Genomic DNA, 16,506 nt, shown 5'->3' on the forward strand with positions numbered 1-16,506 from the left:
GTAAAAACCCCTCACACCGGGCTTCAACAGGAGGGCCAAGAAAAATAATCAGAGAAGAAACAGGGAGCGACAGGCGCGAATACGGCCCTGAAGGCCGCAGGATTAATTGAGACGCGTGACGATCCTGAGGGTAGCGGAAGCGCCACAAGTGGCCTAATTATACATTAATTTGCCGGCATGAATCCGACGGGCCTTCCGCTCGTCACTGTTCGGCGGACCGGCGAGGAGTACGACGGCCCAAATCCATCGATTTCTCACGCTGATGCCGAGAGCGCCGAGGACCTCACGGAGTCATCGGTGAGACGAGCGTCGACCCCATCAGGCCGTTTATCGTTTAGATTATCAGGTAGAAGTAGCTCGAACAGGATCGCTACCGAATTGCTGCCGTTAAAAATTCTTTTCGTGAGACGAATTCATGCTTTCGGTAATTGCGCATTAACGTATGGCGGCCGGCCGACATGTCTTGTTCGAGCTTAAATAAAATTAAGTGCCCTCTCTCCCGAGTATGCGCCGACAGTCAAATTAATTGTCTTTCTTGTTGCGTTTATTGTGGTTTTGTGAAAATCTTTGCCTGTTAAACTTTCGATACGACGAGCACACACACAAAGGCGATTGCGATATCCAATAACCGACAAATACGTCGCGGCATCGGCTCGCATATTTCCGAGACTCAAATCATTTGATACTTTATTGTTATTGATAGTTTTTCATGTCTAGATTCAACCGTTCATGTTAGATAAGTTAGTAGTCGCTCAATTCTTTCGTTAAAGCAGCAGATCTGTATAATCGGTTCGCATCTATAATCGCTTCTGTTAACCGCGTGTGCGGCGGGTAGATCCATTATTATAATTAATTATTTCTATTCGCGAAAGACGGATGTCATTAAAGGAGTCGACACCGCGGTGTTCATTATTAAAAGTTATCTGGGGATTCGTAGCTGCCGAAACTCTAACAAGTCTCGTTTAGCGCGGAATTCCGGGACTTTTCTTGTATGCTTTTTTTTTTCCGCCGCGTGACATATGATACCGCGGTGATCGCGCTCGAATGCCGGCCCGTCGCTGCCGGCTAATAATCGGATAATCAATATTATAAAATCGCTTTGCATCTACACGAATCTGCCTGTCATTAAAATTTATTCATATGTTAAATATATTAATTCTTGTTATTATAATATCATGTTTTATTTGCAGCCACCTTGTATTCTCGATCCTTCCTTGTGAATTGTTAACACGGATTCCCCCCCCTCTGCCAATTTCGAGACGGGGCTAGTCGAGCGTCCGTCGCGATTTTTCTGAAAATTTTGCATTCTTTGTGTACGGCCGATACGGTAAATTTTATAGAGCGGTGCGGATTACCGCACCTGGCGCCCATATATTTGATTTTGGAGAGAAACGTTTTTTTTTGTTATGTAAGGAGATCGCGCCGAAGGTGTGCCGTGGGCCAAAAACACCGGCCACGTAAAATCATTAGCCCTTAAAAAAAATTAACGGTCACAATACATATATCAATAATATTCTAATTTCTATCTTTTCACAGGCGATAATTGACAATTTAAATCGGATTATTTTTGCGATAGAAGAGCAAAATAAATTATTCGGAAGCTCTTTAGCCTTGCATGAGCACACATTGCACATTTTGAGTGAAATTGTAAAAGATCTTACTAAAAAAATGTAACAATAGTACACTTTACAAAAGATTTTGTTCAACCTTTTATTTTTCATTTTTTCAAAAATATTTTATTTGTTTTATTGTATTACAAAATATATTTCAATTTTATTTTCAAAAAGATTATATATACAAGTGTATTTAAATACATAATGTATAATATATATATAATAAATTTTTCATACTTATAATTTTCTATCTTTAATCTTCCTTTTTTTTACATGGGGAAATGCATTTACACATACCTCCGCCCTTAGGGAAAGGCGGGGATTATGCGGGACTCCGAGGGATAACCTCGACTACCCGCTAAAACCTCATGGTGGCCGCTATCGCGCAGGATTGGGGGGCGACGGGATCGCTTACGCATTCGGCCGCGATCCTCCTGCACGCAAGACCCCTCTCCAGTTAACAGAGAGGGGTCCCTACCAAATGTTGGGATGTTATACACCCCAACCCTCGACGAATATGACGACGAGACGCGGCCACGCAATCTCGTCGCCCCTCCAGGGAGGGACCTATAGGGGGGAACATCTGCACCCTTAACAGCGCGTCCCCCAAGTCCCTAATCGAGGGGGAGTGAGTCCCCCTCGACCCGCCACTGGAGGAGGTGCGGGGAAAGTTAACCCCCGCAGGAGGCGCTAAGGAAGCCGGGCATATGCCCTTCTCCTCGTACCTCCTTTCCTCCTGCGGATGGGAGCGGAGGACGGATCATCCTCTCGCCCCCGCTCCGCGGCCTCCTTCCGCGAGATGACATCCTCGCAGAAGAAAACCATGGCACCCCAGGCATCCTCGCTCCCAACCATGGCCTTAACCACAGCCGGGAGCGAGAGATCGTCCCCAATGATGTCTTTGAGGACAAGGCGCTGCACATCCCAAGAAGGACATTCCTCCAGGGTGTGCTGCGCCGTGTTCCTTACCTCCGCACAATGGTGGCACTGTGTTGTCGGCTCACGCCTAGCCTTCTCATGCAGGTACTCACCAAAGCTGCCAGATCTCCGCCGCAAGCAACATGCAACACGGCGTGGAGGGGGTAATGAGGATGTGAGCGTAAGCGTACGTGTGAGCTCGGCGCTTCGGCTAGCTTCGGATAGTAGAAGAGGACAGAATACAATCTTCTGTCTCCTTCCTACCAAGTTGGCAACGAAAGACGGGCGACGCGCGACGCTGCTCGCTTCTCGATATCTCAATGCGTGCGACAGCGTTAAATGTTTTTCCCTTACAGCTTTTTATATTACACACATATTTTTTAACTGATAAATATTAATCTATTTAATATATTTTTTAACTAATAAATATATTATACATTTATCAATTGTGAGAAAATATCGATATATTTTTTCATGTGAAAAATTAAATGACAATTCTTATAAACAAATGTATATATATATATATATATATATATATATATATATGTATGTATGTATATATATTCATTTTTAAGAATTATACGATTTGATTTTTTAATATGAAAAGATATATCATAATATTTTCTTACGGTTAGCAAATATATATAATATATTTACCAGTTATAAAAATATCTAATATAATAAGCTAAAAGAGAAAAACGTTTAACGCTGTCATACGTATCGAGATATCGAGACGCAAGCAGCGTCGAAAATTTATATGCTCGTTATATATCGAGCGGAAAGAATGAATTGTCAACTAACAGCGTAGCGCAGTGGGTAAGGCGCCTGATTAGTACGCTGCCTGTCACTGGTTCAAATCTTACCTTTGATTTTTTTTTATCTTATTATTGTGCTATATATTTTTATTATTTTAACAGACAAATTAGTATTTTAATTATAAAATATATTTAAAAATCATTGAATTAATATTTTTTTATGAAATAAACATTTATTTATAGTTCTCATTGCATAGCAAATAAATTAATTCAATGATTTTTAAATATATTTTATAATTAAAATATTAATTTGTCTGTTAAAATAATAAAAATGTATAGCACAATAATAAGATAAAAAAAACTCAATAGTAAGATTTGAACCAGCGACAGGCAGCGTACTGATCAGGCGCCTTACCCACTGCGCTACGCTGTTAGTTGGCAATTCGTTCTTTCCGCTCGATACATAACGAGCATATAAATTTTCGACGCTGCTTGCGTCTCGATATCTCGATACGTACGACAGCGTTAAACGTTTTTCTCTTTTAGCTTGTTATATTAGATATTTTTATAACTGGTAAATATATTATATATATTTGCTGATCGTAAGAAAATATTATATCTTTTCATATTAAAAAATCAAATCGTATAATTCTTAAAAATGAATATATATATATATATATATATATATATATATATATATATATGCACCTTTGTTTATAAGAATGTCATTTAATTTTTCACATGAAAAAATATATCGATATTTTCTTACAACTGATAAATGTATAATATATTTATCAGTTAAAAAATATATTAAATAGATTAAGGCCCTACGCACAATAGGAAAAATATTAAATATTAAATATTAAATTTATAGAACGAGAGAAAGAGAAAGGAACTCTTCTCTTCTCTTTTTCTCTTTCTATAAATTTAATATTTAATATTTAATATTTAATATTTTTCCTATTGTGCGCAGGGCCTAATATTTATCAGTTAAAAAATATGTGCATAATATAAAAAGCTGTAAGGGAAAAACATTTAACGCTGTCGCACGCATTGAGATATCGAGAAGCGAGCAGTGTCGCGCATCGCCCGTCTTTCGTTGCCAGCTTGGTAGGAAAAAGACAGAAGACTGTATTCTGTCCTCTTCTACTATCCGAAGCTAGCCGAAGCGCCGAGCTCACACGTACGCTTACGCTCACATCCTCATTACCCCCTCCACGCCGTGTTGCATGTTGCTTGCGGCGGAGATCTGGCAGCTTTGGTACTCACCGAAGCAGCCATGCCCGGTGAGTACCTGCACCAACCTAAATGAGAGTCCACCATGCCGCCGATCCACCTAGTCCTCCAGGACCGGGCGGATGGCCCCGACAGCTCGGAGGCCGGCTCTTGGTATAGCCAGCCTCTCCTTCCACTTTGAAATAGCTAGCTGCCGGGTCTGGTGCCTAGCAACTTCCACCGCTCGCGGTGTTGGGACAATACCCCACTGGCGGAGAGCGATACGCCACTCGTATACGGAGGCGTACATCTCCGCCAGCAGGTCCCACGGAATGAACCCCGACACCGCTAGTGCCGTCTCGCAGTAGATGGTCCTATACCCCCGTGTGATCCTGATGGCCAGCCTCCGCTGCAGTCCAAGCACCACGGCTGTACAGCGTCGGCTGGCCACCAAATCTTTGGACCACACGGGGGCCCCATATAGGATCATAGATCCGACCACCTCCATATAGAGACGGCGGACTCTGTCCTTTGGCCCCCCAATGATGGGCAGTATACTCCCAAAGGAGTTTATAACTGTCCCAATACGGGGGGCCATGCGGCGGAAGTGCTCTCTAAAGCACCAGTGGCAATCAAGGTACAGCTCCACATATTTCATATAAGGCCGTACCTCGATGCGAACTCCCTCGATGATTATGTGGGGCTGAGGTGGCGGCTTCCGCCGAGGCCTTGGGAAATACATTGCCTCGGTCTTATGAAGCGCTACCATCAACCCCAATGCGCGAATACGGCCGACAACCAGTGCCACCCCTATTCGTGCGAAGCGGGTGGCCTCCTCCCAATTGTTCCCCGGGCCACAACCAAAGTGTCGTCTGCATAGCAGACGACACTAAAGCCCGGGAGGAGGGCACCCCGCAACATCTAGTCGTAGCTGAGGTTCCACAGGAGTGGTCCTAAGATTGATCCCTGCGTAACCTCGCACTGCGTCTCTCTCCTATGTGGTACTTTGTACCGCGTCCGGTACAAATGTCACGGACCTGTCCCGGAGGTAATCCCCGATCACCTCCTGCATATAAAGCGGCACCCGGTGATATCCGAGTGCACTCTCTCAAGATAGGGTATTAAAGGCGTTGGCGATATCAAAAGATACCGCCAACGCCACCCCACCTCGAAAGACAGCCTCATCCGAGAGGGCCCATACGCGTAAAATCGCGTCCACGGTTGATCGGCCCTCTCGGAATCCGAACTGACAGTCGGGGGACCGTCCTTCCATTTGGGGGGAAATCGCTCCGACCGAAGACAGGCTGTAAAAAGCCGCCTCAGTCGGTCCCCGAGGACACCGAGGGCTAAGACCCAGGCACGGCCAGGGATCTCGTCCGGCGCCGGGGCAGTATTTTTCGCCCGGAGTCTCTTGATTGCCCTGGCCCGCTCCTCCTCAGTGACCCTCAGATCGGCGGTTCAATCTTGTACTTGGACCGCCTGTCTCGGAGGCTGGCCCGCCCCTCCCCTATTGGGGAAAAGGACAGAAACCACATCCTCCAAGACCTGGGGGTGGAGATCCTCTGTGATCGGGGGCCCCCCTGACCGCAGACGTTTCCTTACGATCAGGTAAGGGCGCCCCCATGGATCATCATTGAGAGTCTCCAGGAGCTCCGCCCAGGCCTTATCTTTGGCCCTCTTAATGTCGCGCTGCAGTGCCTTTTTTGCCTCCTTGTAGGCTTCGTGCAGCGCTGCCACTTCGGCCTCCGTGTGCTGCCTGTGACGACATCTGGTGTACCAGTGTCGCTCCCTTACGCATGTTGCGCGTAATTGCGCAATCTCGAGCGACCACCAGTACACCGCCTTCCGCGCGGGGAGAGCCCGGATCCGGGGCATGGCGGCGTCGCAAATTTGCGTCATTGCCTCCCACCAGGCAGGTGGAGGCAGGTGGAGGAACCAGGAAACCTCCCCGTCAACGTCGCAGGGGTCCGGCTCTGGCTCCTCCAGGGCCTTGGCCGAAGCAGCTGCCATCAGGGTGTCCTCATCCAGGCGCTTCAGCGCCCAACGGAGTGACAGGGATGCACCCCCGGGAGGGCAAGGCCGCCAATGGAGGGGCCGGAAACGTCTCACCGGATATACCGGTGATCGGACAGCGTCTCCGACCCCGTCATCACTCTCCAGCTGACCATCTTGCGCACGACTGGAGGGAGCCGAAGGTCACATCCACCACGGACCCGCCGTTATTCCGCACGCAGTTGTGAGCCGAGCCTCGGTTGAGCACCACGAGGTCCAGCTCCGCCCCACTCCACGAGCACCCGGCCCCGCGCATCTGTCACAGGGGAACCTCAATCCATCAACTTGGAGTTGAGGTCCCCCGCAACCAACACTGGACCGGGTAGCTGGCGACGTATAACTGTCGCCAGCCGGTCCAAGTATGCGCTGAATTGGACCAGATCGCGATTAGGTGAAAAATACACCCCCACCACGGCAATTTCTCCCCATTATGCGGCCACGTAGCTGTTCCCTCTCCCGATAAGGGAGAGGGGCAGTGCCTCCGCACCCACTTGCACCAAGCCATCCATGTCGCCGATCCAAAAGGATCTAACGAGGACGTGGTACAGCTCGGCCACCACGGCTAAGTTTATGTTCCACTCCGCCAAGGTCTGAAGCAGGAGATCCTGCGCCCTGGCGGAGTGGTTCAGGTTCGCCTGCAGGAGGCGATGATCCTGTATAACTACTCGGTATCCGTCGCCTCCTCCTGGCCAACAACCGGGCCTTTAACCGGCTCGGGGTCCGGGGTCCGCGTCGTAGTCGGCGGCGCGGTTCCCCTGTCCACAACCTTCTCAGTAGGAGTTTCTTAGCCTTCTTTTCAGGCCGGAGGGAGGCACACGCCATCCCTCCGTACCTGTGTTCCGCCTTGAGCCCCCTGCCGGCACAATACGGGCATTTGGGCTCGGCGGAACATCCCGAGGCCTTATGGCCCGGTTGACCGCAGCGGTAACATTGACCGCTGCGGTCAATTTCCGATTTACAGTTTGCCCTCGTGTGACCGGTCCCTAAGCATCTGTAGCATTGGAGGGGCCAGACACCGAGAGCCTCGACGCGGGCCTTGACCCACCCAACGGTGAGCGGGCCCGCGTCGATAATCTTTTTGGCCGCGATTGCCGGGCATCGAGCCCATACGGATCCCAACCGGCTCGCGGGGGAGCGGTTGAACTTACCAACCAACACCTCCCCCGCAGGCCATTCCCCAGCCGCGGCAATCGCAGCTTTAATCTCTTCGGGGGTGACAGAGTCATCCAGCCCGGTAACACGCAACTCCACAAGCTTCACCGGGCGGATTACTCGCACCCCCTTGGGCTCCAATAAAGCCCTCAACGCCTCGGCCAGTTTGTCGGCTTTAATGCCGCTTTCCTGGCCGGGGATCTCATATAGGATCCCCCTCCCGCTGCCTTTTTTGGCTTGAGACACGCGATTCCAAAGTCCGCCAGCATAATGCTGGAGCGGACCCAGGACCGCGTCCCTCAGTGACACGGGCTTTTCGCCCTCCTTCGCAGGTTCCACACTTAATAGTACAGCAGCCTGCTTGGGGGGGGGGGGCGAATCTTGCGGGGCTTAGCGGGTTGGACCCTGTTGAGTAAATTGTATTCGTACTCTCATTTTTCTCTTTGCGCGCCTAATGAATAATGTCGCGAGGGGGACCGAAGTCGCCCGAACTCTGACGAACCTAGTTCGTCTGTAGAGAAGAGAAAATGTTAAGTCAGTCAGTTGTAGACCTTTGTCTGTCGTGAAGAGGTCTCTCTAAGTCAACGCGCTTTTCTTTTGTAACAAAGTTTTTTTTGAAATAAATCTATCTAGCATTTTCTATACGAGTGTGTCGTAATACTCGCAATCACCCTGCTCCTCGCCAATAATTTCTATCCCAAAGGTATCTGCATCAACAGGTTATGGGCCCAGGTACGTGGCTGTGCAGAAATTAACGAGAAGAATCGAAAAGGTGTGAGAGCAAACATTGAGGACAGTTGAATCGCGAGTGTATTCAAAATTTCTGACGATATTCTAGTTAGACAAGTGGAGAAGCTAGACGGTACTAACTTTTTGAGCTGGAAGTTTCAAATGAAACAAGCATTCGTTGCTGCCGGAGTCAGTGATATAGTTGATGGTTCGAGACCATTGACGGAAGACGCGGCGACGGCTGTGAAAAAGGTGTGGGAGAAAGATAACGCCAAAGCAGCTCTCTTGATCTCTACGACGATTGAAAAGGCCCAGCTCGAACCTTTAATCACGTGTCAGACGGCCAAAGAAATGTGGGATGCGTTGTGCAGAGTGCACGAACAAAAATTGGCCTCTAACAAGTTATTCTTAACGCAAAAATTCTGCAGTTATTCGATGGCGTCGGGCGATACAATAATACAGCACGTGGCTAAGGTGAAAAACATGGCGGGACAAATGCGAGATGTGGGTGAGGCAGTGTCGGACACGGCGGTCATGGCTAAAATACTCTCGAGCTTGGCACCAAAATACAGTGCGTTCCAGACCGTGTGGGACAATCGAGCCCGAGAGACAGACTCTTAACAATCTAACCGAGAGACTCTTGCGCGAGGAGATAAGACTCGGGAGGGCTGAAGAAGTTACGGAAGCATTGGCAGCCATGAAAGTCGGAAGTGCGAGAGGTAAAATTCAGCCAACGGGAACAGTGAAAAATCGTCGATCGAAAAGTGAGGTCATGTGCTTCAAGTGTATAGAAAAAGGACACTTCGCGCGCGAATGCCCAACGAGGCAGAAAAATCGCAAAAAAAGAGACGAGTGCGAATCGCGAGACGTTGCGTTTGTGGCTTCGAGTGAAAATGATCGAGAAGGACAGAAAACATAAAAACGGGTTGTCGATCCTTCGACTGAGCAAACGCGGAAAATCCTGGAGGTCGATAAGAAGGATGCCTGGCTGACAGACAGTGGCGCATCGCGACATATCTCTCACAGACGCGAATGGTTCGCGAAATTCAAGCCGAGCGTGGGCAGCACGGTGGTGTTAGGCAACGATGGCGAATGTGAAGTGACAGGTGAAGGCACAATAAACATTGAAAAGTACGTCGATGACGAATGGAAGCAAGGAAGCATTGAAGGGGTGTTGTACGTGCCGAAAATTAAGAAAAATCTTTTCTCGGTAGGAGCGTGCACAGGAAAAGGCTGGTCGCATTTGACGAGACGACTGTGAAAGTGAAACGGAAAAACACAGTACGCGCGATCGGGGTGAGACAGACGAACGCGATATATCGCATGCTCTTTCGAGTAATATTACCTCAACGCTCTGTCGAAGTAAATATCGCGGCATTTGACCTGAAAGTTTGGCACGAACGTCTCAGGCACGTAGGTGGTAGAGCTCTCGTAGAAATGGTAAAAAGCGGTCTGGTGGACGGTGTAAAGATTAAAAAAATTGAAAAGTTTTTCTGCGAGCCGTGCCAGTTAGGTAAATCCCACCGACATCCATTCAAGAAAGAACAAGAAGATCGAAACACGAAACAAGGTGAGCTCATACATACGGATGTGTGGAAAAATTCAGGTCGTGTCGTTGGGAGGCGCGAATTACTACGTTACGTTTATTGACGATGCTACTAACTTCTGCTATGTGTACTTTATCAAGCATAAAGACGATGTACTTGAAAAATTCAAAATATTTCAGAGTATTGTCGCGAACAAGTTTGACACAAACATAAAAAACGTGCGCTCGGACAATGGCACAGAGTACAAGAATACTAAAATACGAACCTATTTAGAAGAGCGTGGTATAATAATGGAAAACACAGCGCCCCGTAAAAAAGCTCTTCGCACTTCGTCTCGGTCTAATGTTACCACTGGCTGAGACGCTCCCCCGTCATCAATAATTTTATTTCGGCAATTCATTTTTGGTTTTCTCCCGGGTGCAGCGCGGCTCCATCCATCAGAGTATACCCTCTCCGGCCGAGAGTGTCCCGAAACATGACCGGCAACACTCCCGACCGGGCCCTAAGTTCCCCGGGGGGTGGACTATATCTCTGGGGGTAGGAGAAACTCAACTCCCCCACGGGACTCCGGGCCCTTACTAACCCATCCCGCAAAGGGTGGGCTTTCAGGGTTCCCGCACCTCCGATAATGCGGGCACCGCGCTACAGCTTGATTATCCCAAGAGGGCCCAACGGACGGTTAGGTCGCTGCTCCCCGGCCCAACCTTACCCGCCGTGGCGACCAGCGCGCCCGTCCGACACCGGCAGCCTTTTTTTTTTGTTTAAAGACAGGGAAAAATGCATTACGCACACCCCCGATGCCGTGTACGGCGCATCGGGGGTAGTGTTGGACTCCCCGGTCCTTGAGAGAGGGCTAGTCCCTCCCCCAAGGAGTACAGTGCCGGGTGTACCAACTAAAAAACCCTGTCCCGCAGCCTCCCATGCTGCATACGCCGCCCAAACGGCCCCGGGTACCCGCTTTCGCATTACCCCCCCGCACGACCCCCGGGGTCGGGTCTGGCCCGGGCCATTTAAGGCCCCCGTCTCGGCGGGATGCCGCTTCCCGTCCTCCACTCGATGAGGTGCGCCTGTTCAGAACACAGACGACCGCCCCCAAGGAATGCCCGGCAAGGAGGCCAAAGTCCGCGCAGAGCGGACACTTCAGCCCCCCCGTCGTGCACTCCCGAGCCTGATGGGAGCGGTCGCCGCAACTGTGGCAGCGACCGCTCCTGTCCACTCCACCGCACATCGCCGCCGCGTGCCCCGCTTCGAGGCACCGGAAGCAGCGCATCCGGCAGGCCGGTAACGGCTTGGCCGTGATCGTGGCCCACCCGATGCGCCACTTCCCCTTTTCCTCCTCCAACAACTTGTTGGACATCGCCACGGGGCAACGCAGCCACACCGAGCCCAACCGATTCGGGAGAGAACTAATCTCTCCCACGGAGGAGGTCCTCGGCGCGGCAGCCCGTCCGCCCCGCGACTGATGCCACAACTTCCTCCTTGGTGACCGAGTCGCCCAACTCGTGAAGGCGCAACTCCGCGCGCTTCACGGGCCGGGCGACCTGGACACCTTGCGTCTCGCCGGCGACCTGCCGCATTTTATCGGCAATCTCGTCGGCCAGACGGTGGCCCTCCCCTCCAGCGACCTGGATGAGAACACCACCAGCCTGAGCCTTTTTCAAATGTACCGGGGCGAGCCCCAATACCTTGGTCGTGAGCAACCTCGTCTTCCGCAAGACCTCCGCGAGGGTGGCCCCGGCCTGTCCGGCGGAGCGACGGACAGTAACACCGCCGCCGTCCTCGGCTCTCTGACCACCCCCGGGGGGGCCTTTTTCCTCTGGGGTGGGGGGCCGGGTCTGCTTTAGCGGCAGGCCGGCTCTCCTCAGGGCCCTTGGCTGGACCCTTTTTCCTCTTTTTCAACTTCTTCCTCCCCCCCTGGAACGGCAGGGGAAGAGGAAGAAGGAGGAGCTGCCTCCTTCGAGGGCTTCTCCACCGCAGCCTTCCTCCCGGCCACCCGCCCCACCACCTTACTCCACAGTTCATCCCGTGGAGGGGTGGAGGGCTGGCCAGGGGGCTCTTTAGGAGGCCGCAACCCCCCAAGGACCTGCTCCACGATTTGCTCGACTAAGTCGAGCGACGGGGCGGGATCCGTCGGGGCAGGATCTCCTGTAACGGGGACCCTACCCACAGGAGGAGGGTCCCCCCGAGGGGGTGTTATCTCGGGAGGAAACACCTCCACCTCCATACCGTCTCCGCGCAAATCCACCCCGGCAAAGGACGGCATTTCGCAGGGGGGAGGCGAGGACCTCTCCAGCCCAGAGGCCCGTTGTAAGGTCTCCCTGGCCTTGAGGACTTTCACCTCCTCCTTCAACTGCCGAATACGGTCTTGGGCTTCCCCGACCAAGCTACGCGCGGTGCGAAGCTCGCGCCTCGCCTCCCGATCGTCCACCGCGCGGATGGTGGCGCGGGTAAACATGAGCCTGGAGGCCGCCACGGCCCGCCGCGAGGCCGCCCGGAGCCTACCCCTGAAGGTACCCTTCAAGGAGCCCGAGCGCTCCGCGACGTGCTCGACGGCCTCCATCTCTTCCAGGATGATATGGAGGAGGGAGTCCACCGTTTTGTCGGTGTACTCCCCCATCATATCATCGGCGGAGGGGATCTTCCCCGCAGTAGCCCTGAAGGAAGCCTCGAAGCGCCCCGCGAGGACGTCCCTCTCCGCCAACACCTTCTCGTGCTCTTGTTTTAAGAGCTCCAATTCCCGGCGGACCCCCGCCACTCCGACCCACTCGCCGGTTGTGGGGGGTCGCCCGCGTCCCATCTTTGGTTGACCCGTTTTCTGGGTCAACATCCTATTCGTGTCCGACGACATGTCGGAGAACGGCGTAATATCGCTATCCTCCGACACGTCGCCGGACGAGCTCTCCCCCGTGAGGTCCAAGATGGTCGTGGACCTCGCCTTCCTCTTGGAAGACAACGGACCGGGACGCTTAAAAACCGCGTCCCCATCCGCCGCCTCCGCTCTCGATGGACCTGGGGTAGAAGGCCCTGGACCGGCCCGCGCCCCAGCGTCCAACTCCGGACTGGATCTTAATCCAGAGCCTCCGTCACCGCCAGAACTCCGCTTACTAGCGGAGAGAGCCTTTGATAGCTCTTTGGCCATCACAGAGATAGCCAATTCTCCCTCAGAGCTCTCTGAAAACTCCGGGGGTAGCCCGACGTCGGATGACGACGGGGAGGGGGCCGGGACAGTACCCCCCGCACCCTGGGGGTCCGAAACCCCTGGGCCGGTACGCTTCTTATCCTTGGACATTTTCATACAAGTATAAGGATTGGTTTTCTGTCGGGGTTTTCCTTCCCTTAGAACACGCCGTCCAGAGGCTGACAGGCTGTCCAGACCGGGTTTTTTATCGAGGTTTTCCTTCCTCTAGGTGCGCTCTTAGACCCCTCCCAGACTTGGGAGGGGAGCTCCCCCGCCACGACAAGGTGGCGCACCGACGGGGGAGACCGGCAGACAGCCTAGTGCCGGACACTGTCGTTCCGACGGCCGCCGCTTCGGAAGGGAAGCAGTCGCGACGACCGTCGGATCCCTCCGCTGCCAAGTCCCGCCTCGGAATAAGTCCAAGCGGCTCCGGCAGCCGGACAGTCTCCATACCTCCGAAGAGGTATTTTGACGGACCGAACCTCCGCCACTGGATCCGAGCTCGGAATACGTCCGAGTGACTCCAGTGGCCAGGCCGACAGACCCGAGCTCGGATTACCTCCGAGTGGTTCTGCCAACCTCCTACCCTCAACACCCAGCGGATCCGTCCGGTATGGGTAACCCTGCCGGCGTGGCTCCGCTGAGCAACCGTGGGACGCCGCGTCCCCCCCATGCCAGGACGCACGGGGCGTCGTTAAAAGGGCGTCGCCCCCAGACACAAGGTGCGCCTTCTCCCTCTCCCTCCATAGAGCCGAAGCCCTTGCCGGGAGCACTTAGCACCCAGCACGGAGGGAGGATAGAAATCCTCCCCTATCGGCTCTGTACAGCCGGTGTTTGTATTCGGGGTCTCCTTCCCCTATCGACATTGGGTCCAAGGACCCTTTGGGGACAGACTGTCCCCTGGGCAAAGCCGGATGCCCTGGTACGCTCTTAGCAAGTGATCCTCCTCGCCGGCCCTCCCGAGGGTTGAACCCTCGGTATTACCACAGCGGATCGTTGGATCACCCGAGCCCCTCCACCACGACAAGGTGGCGTACCCCGGAGGGGATCTTTAATTTTCCTGACGCAAGCCGAACTGTGTTCGAAGAATTCTTCTCTGTATTCTTTTTGCCTCTGTCAATCTATCATAGAGATTAAAATGCGCTTCATCTGCTCCAATTTCTTCGACTTGTGCTCTAATACGATCACGTGCTAAAAGGTTTTCTGGAAATCTAGCTCTTTGTAAAGCTGCGGCTTCACCTTCTGTGTCAATATCAATTTCTTTATCCATGAGATTATAACGAAGTCGTATGTTGTGTAATACAGCACAAGCTATTATTATATTCGCTGCCATAACAGATTTGTAATGAAGCACGCGATGACTTAAAAGACATCTCCATACATTTTTTAAAACTCCAAACATTCTCTCTACACAATTTCTTGTAGAAGTATGACATTGTGTATATCGCGCTTCTGCGCTTCCTTCGAAAGCATTTGTAATTGGGGTCATAAGCCAAGGTTCCAAGCCGTAACCAGCATCGCCTGTCAATTAAATATTTATAAATATCAACAAATAAAAATTACGTTATATAACAATCAAAATATTAACCTAAAAGCCAGTTGATCGATCTTCAGAGTCGTATATAGTATTATTTCATCTCGCATAGCAGAATGTCTCCATATGAAACTATCATGAACTGTACCCGGAAATCTGGCATTTATATTTAATATTTCTAAGTCATGTGATGCTATCTTAAAAAAATACAGATGAATATATAAACATATGTATATATAAACATAGATTCCCTTATTTTTTCTTTCTTTTTTATCTTACAATCTTAGGAACACCGAATAAATTCCAATTAACTCAATTAATAACTTACAAAGTAACAAATATTTTTAACAATTTTCATATATATAATATAAAAATATATAATTTATGTAATGTATATATAATATAAAAATTCATATACAGGGTGAGCCATTTTAATTAACGCACGCAATTATTTCGGAAACAAAGCATTTTAGAGAAAAATGTTTCAGACAAAAGTTTTATGGTTTCGAGGGGGCCATAAGATGGTATCATTGGTTTGACACTGAAGAGTCATTTGAAGGTCACGTGAAGGTCACTTCAATTTTTTTAAATGGAACACCCTATATATTTTTGCACACTCTTGTAGCTTATCTCGAGAGCTTTCTAAAACACTATAATTAAGTACCTTTTCGTTAAGTACTTTTTGAGTTATGAGGCTTGAAATAATTTCTTAATTTTACATAAACCGTAAAATATCTTGTAAAATATTCATTTTTCGATTATCTTACCTTAATACTTTTACGTACAAAATAATGAGAGGAATCAATTGGTGTAAAGAAAACACATAGTTGTTTTTAAGAAAAAATATGGAATTGTTAATTGCAAATTACATATTTTTTTTTCAAAACAACTATGTGTTTTCTTTACATCAATTGATTCCTCTCATTATTTTGTACGTAAAAGTATTAAGGTAAGATAATCGAAAAATGAATATTTTACAAGATATTTTACGGTTTATGTAAAATTAAGAAATTATTTCAAGCCTCATAACTCAAAAAGTACTTAACGAAAGGGTACTTAATTATAGTGTTTTGGAAAGCTCTCGAGATAAGCTACAAGAATATGCAATGACAAATAGTAGGTTCCATTTAAGAAATTGAAGGTGACCTTCATGTGACCTTCAAATAACTCTACAAGGTCAAACCAATGATACCATCTTATGGCCTCCTCGAAACCATAAAACTTTTGTCTGAAACATTTTTCTCTAAAATGCTTTGTTTCCGAAATAATTGCGTGCGTTAATTAAAATGGCTCACCCTGTATATAATATTAATATACAGGGTGACCCATTTTAACTTAGGCAGCCAAATAACTCGAAAAATAAGCACACTACGAAAAAATGTTTAGAATCAAAATTTTGTCATTTCGAGGGGGACGTACAATGACGTTAAAATGAGCCCCCCCACCCCTCCCCCTGGGCGGTGAGGGGGGGCAAGTTTGAAATCTTAAATGGGAACCCCTATTTTTTATTGCATATTCGGAATCTTTAGCTAAAAACACATACAATTTGTCTGAAACATTTTTCTCGATTCATGATAGATGGCGCTGTAATCGACGAAATTCAATTTCTTCGATTTCTCTTACTGAGAACCCATGCTTACGATTCTGCAATAAATTAACAATAAAAATACCACGTTTTCATTGTTAATACTCGAAATTAGTCTTAAAACAAACTTCTCATTATTTTTTATTACTCATTAATTACTTCTCAAGAAACTGCTTTTAGCGTAACCTGCCCTTTAGGCAACTTGAATGGTCCAAAGTACCGAGACAT

The 16,506-nt window shown here is 49.4% G+C and overlaps 2 protein-coding genes across 2 annotated transcripts; one reads left to right on the forward strand and one right to left on the reverse strand.

The window, feature by feature from the left end:
* Window positions 1-4,622: 4,622 nt before the first annotated feature.
* Window positions 4,623-5,270, reverse strand: LOC145963226 (uncharacterized). The gene has a single exon (XM_083084944.1). The coding sequence runs from the start codon at window positions 5,268-5,270 to the stop codon at window positions 4,623-4,625; it is 648 nt and encodes a 215-aa protein (XP_082941070.1).
* A 3,157-nt stretch (window positions 5,271-8,427) lies between these two features.
* Window positions 8,428-9,055, forward strand: LOC145963227 (uncharacterized). The gene is made up of 2 exons (XM_083084945.1): window positions 8,428-8,437; window positions 8,544-9,055. Exons 1-2 carry the CDS (start codon window positions 8,428-8,430, stop codon window positions 9,053-9,055), a joined length of 522 nt encoding a protein of 173 aa, XP_082941071.1.
* Window positions 9,056-16,506: the final 7,451 nt, after the last annotated feature.

Source organism: Camponotus vicinus, unplaced genomic scaffold (genome assembly GCF_025532165.1).
Source record: "Camponotus vicinus isolate PSW18456_S1 unplaced genomic scaffold, iyCamVici1.0 SCAF_12, whole genome shotgun sequence".
NCBI lineage: Eukaryota > Metazoa > Arthropoda > Insecta > Hymenoptera > Formicidae > Camponotus > Camponotus vicinus.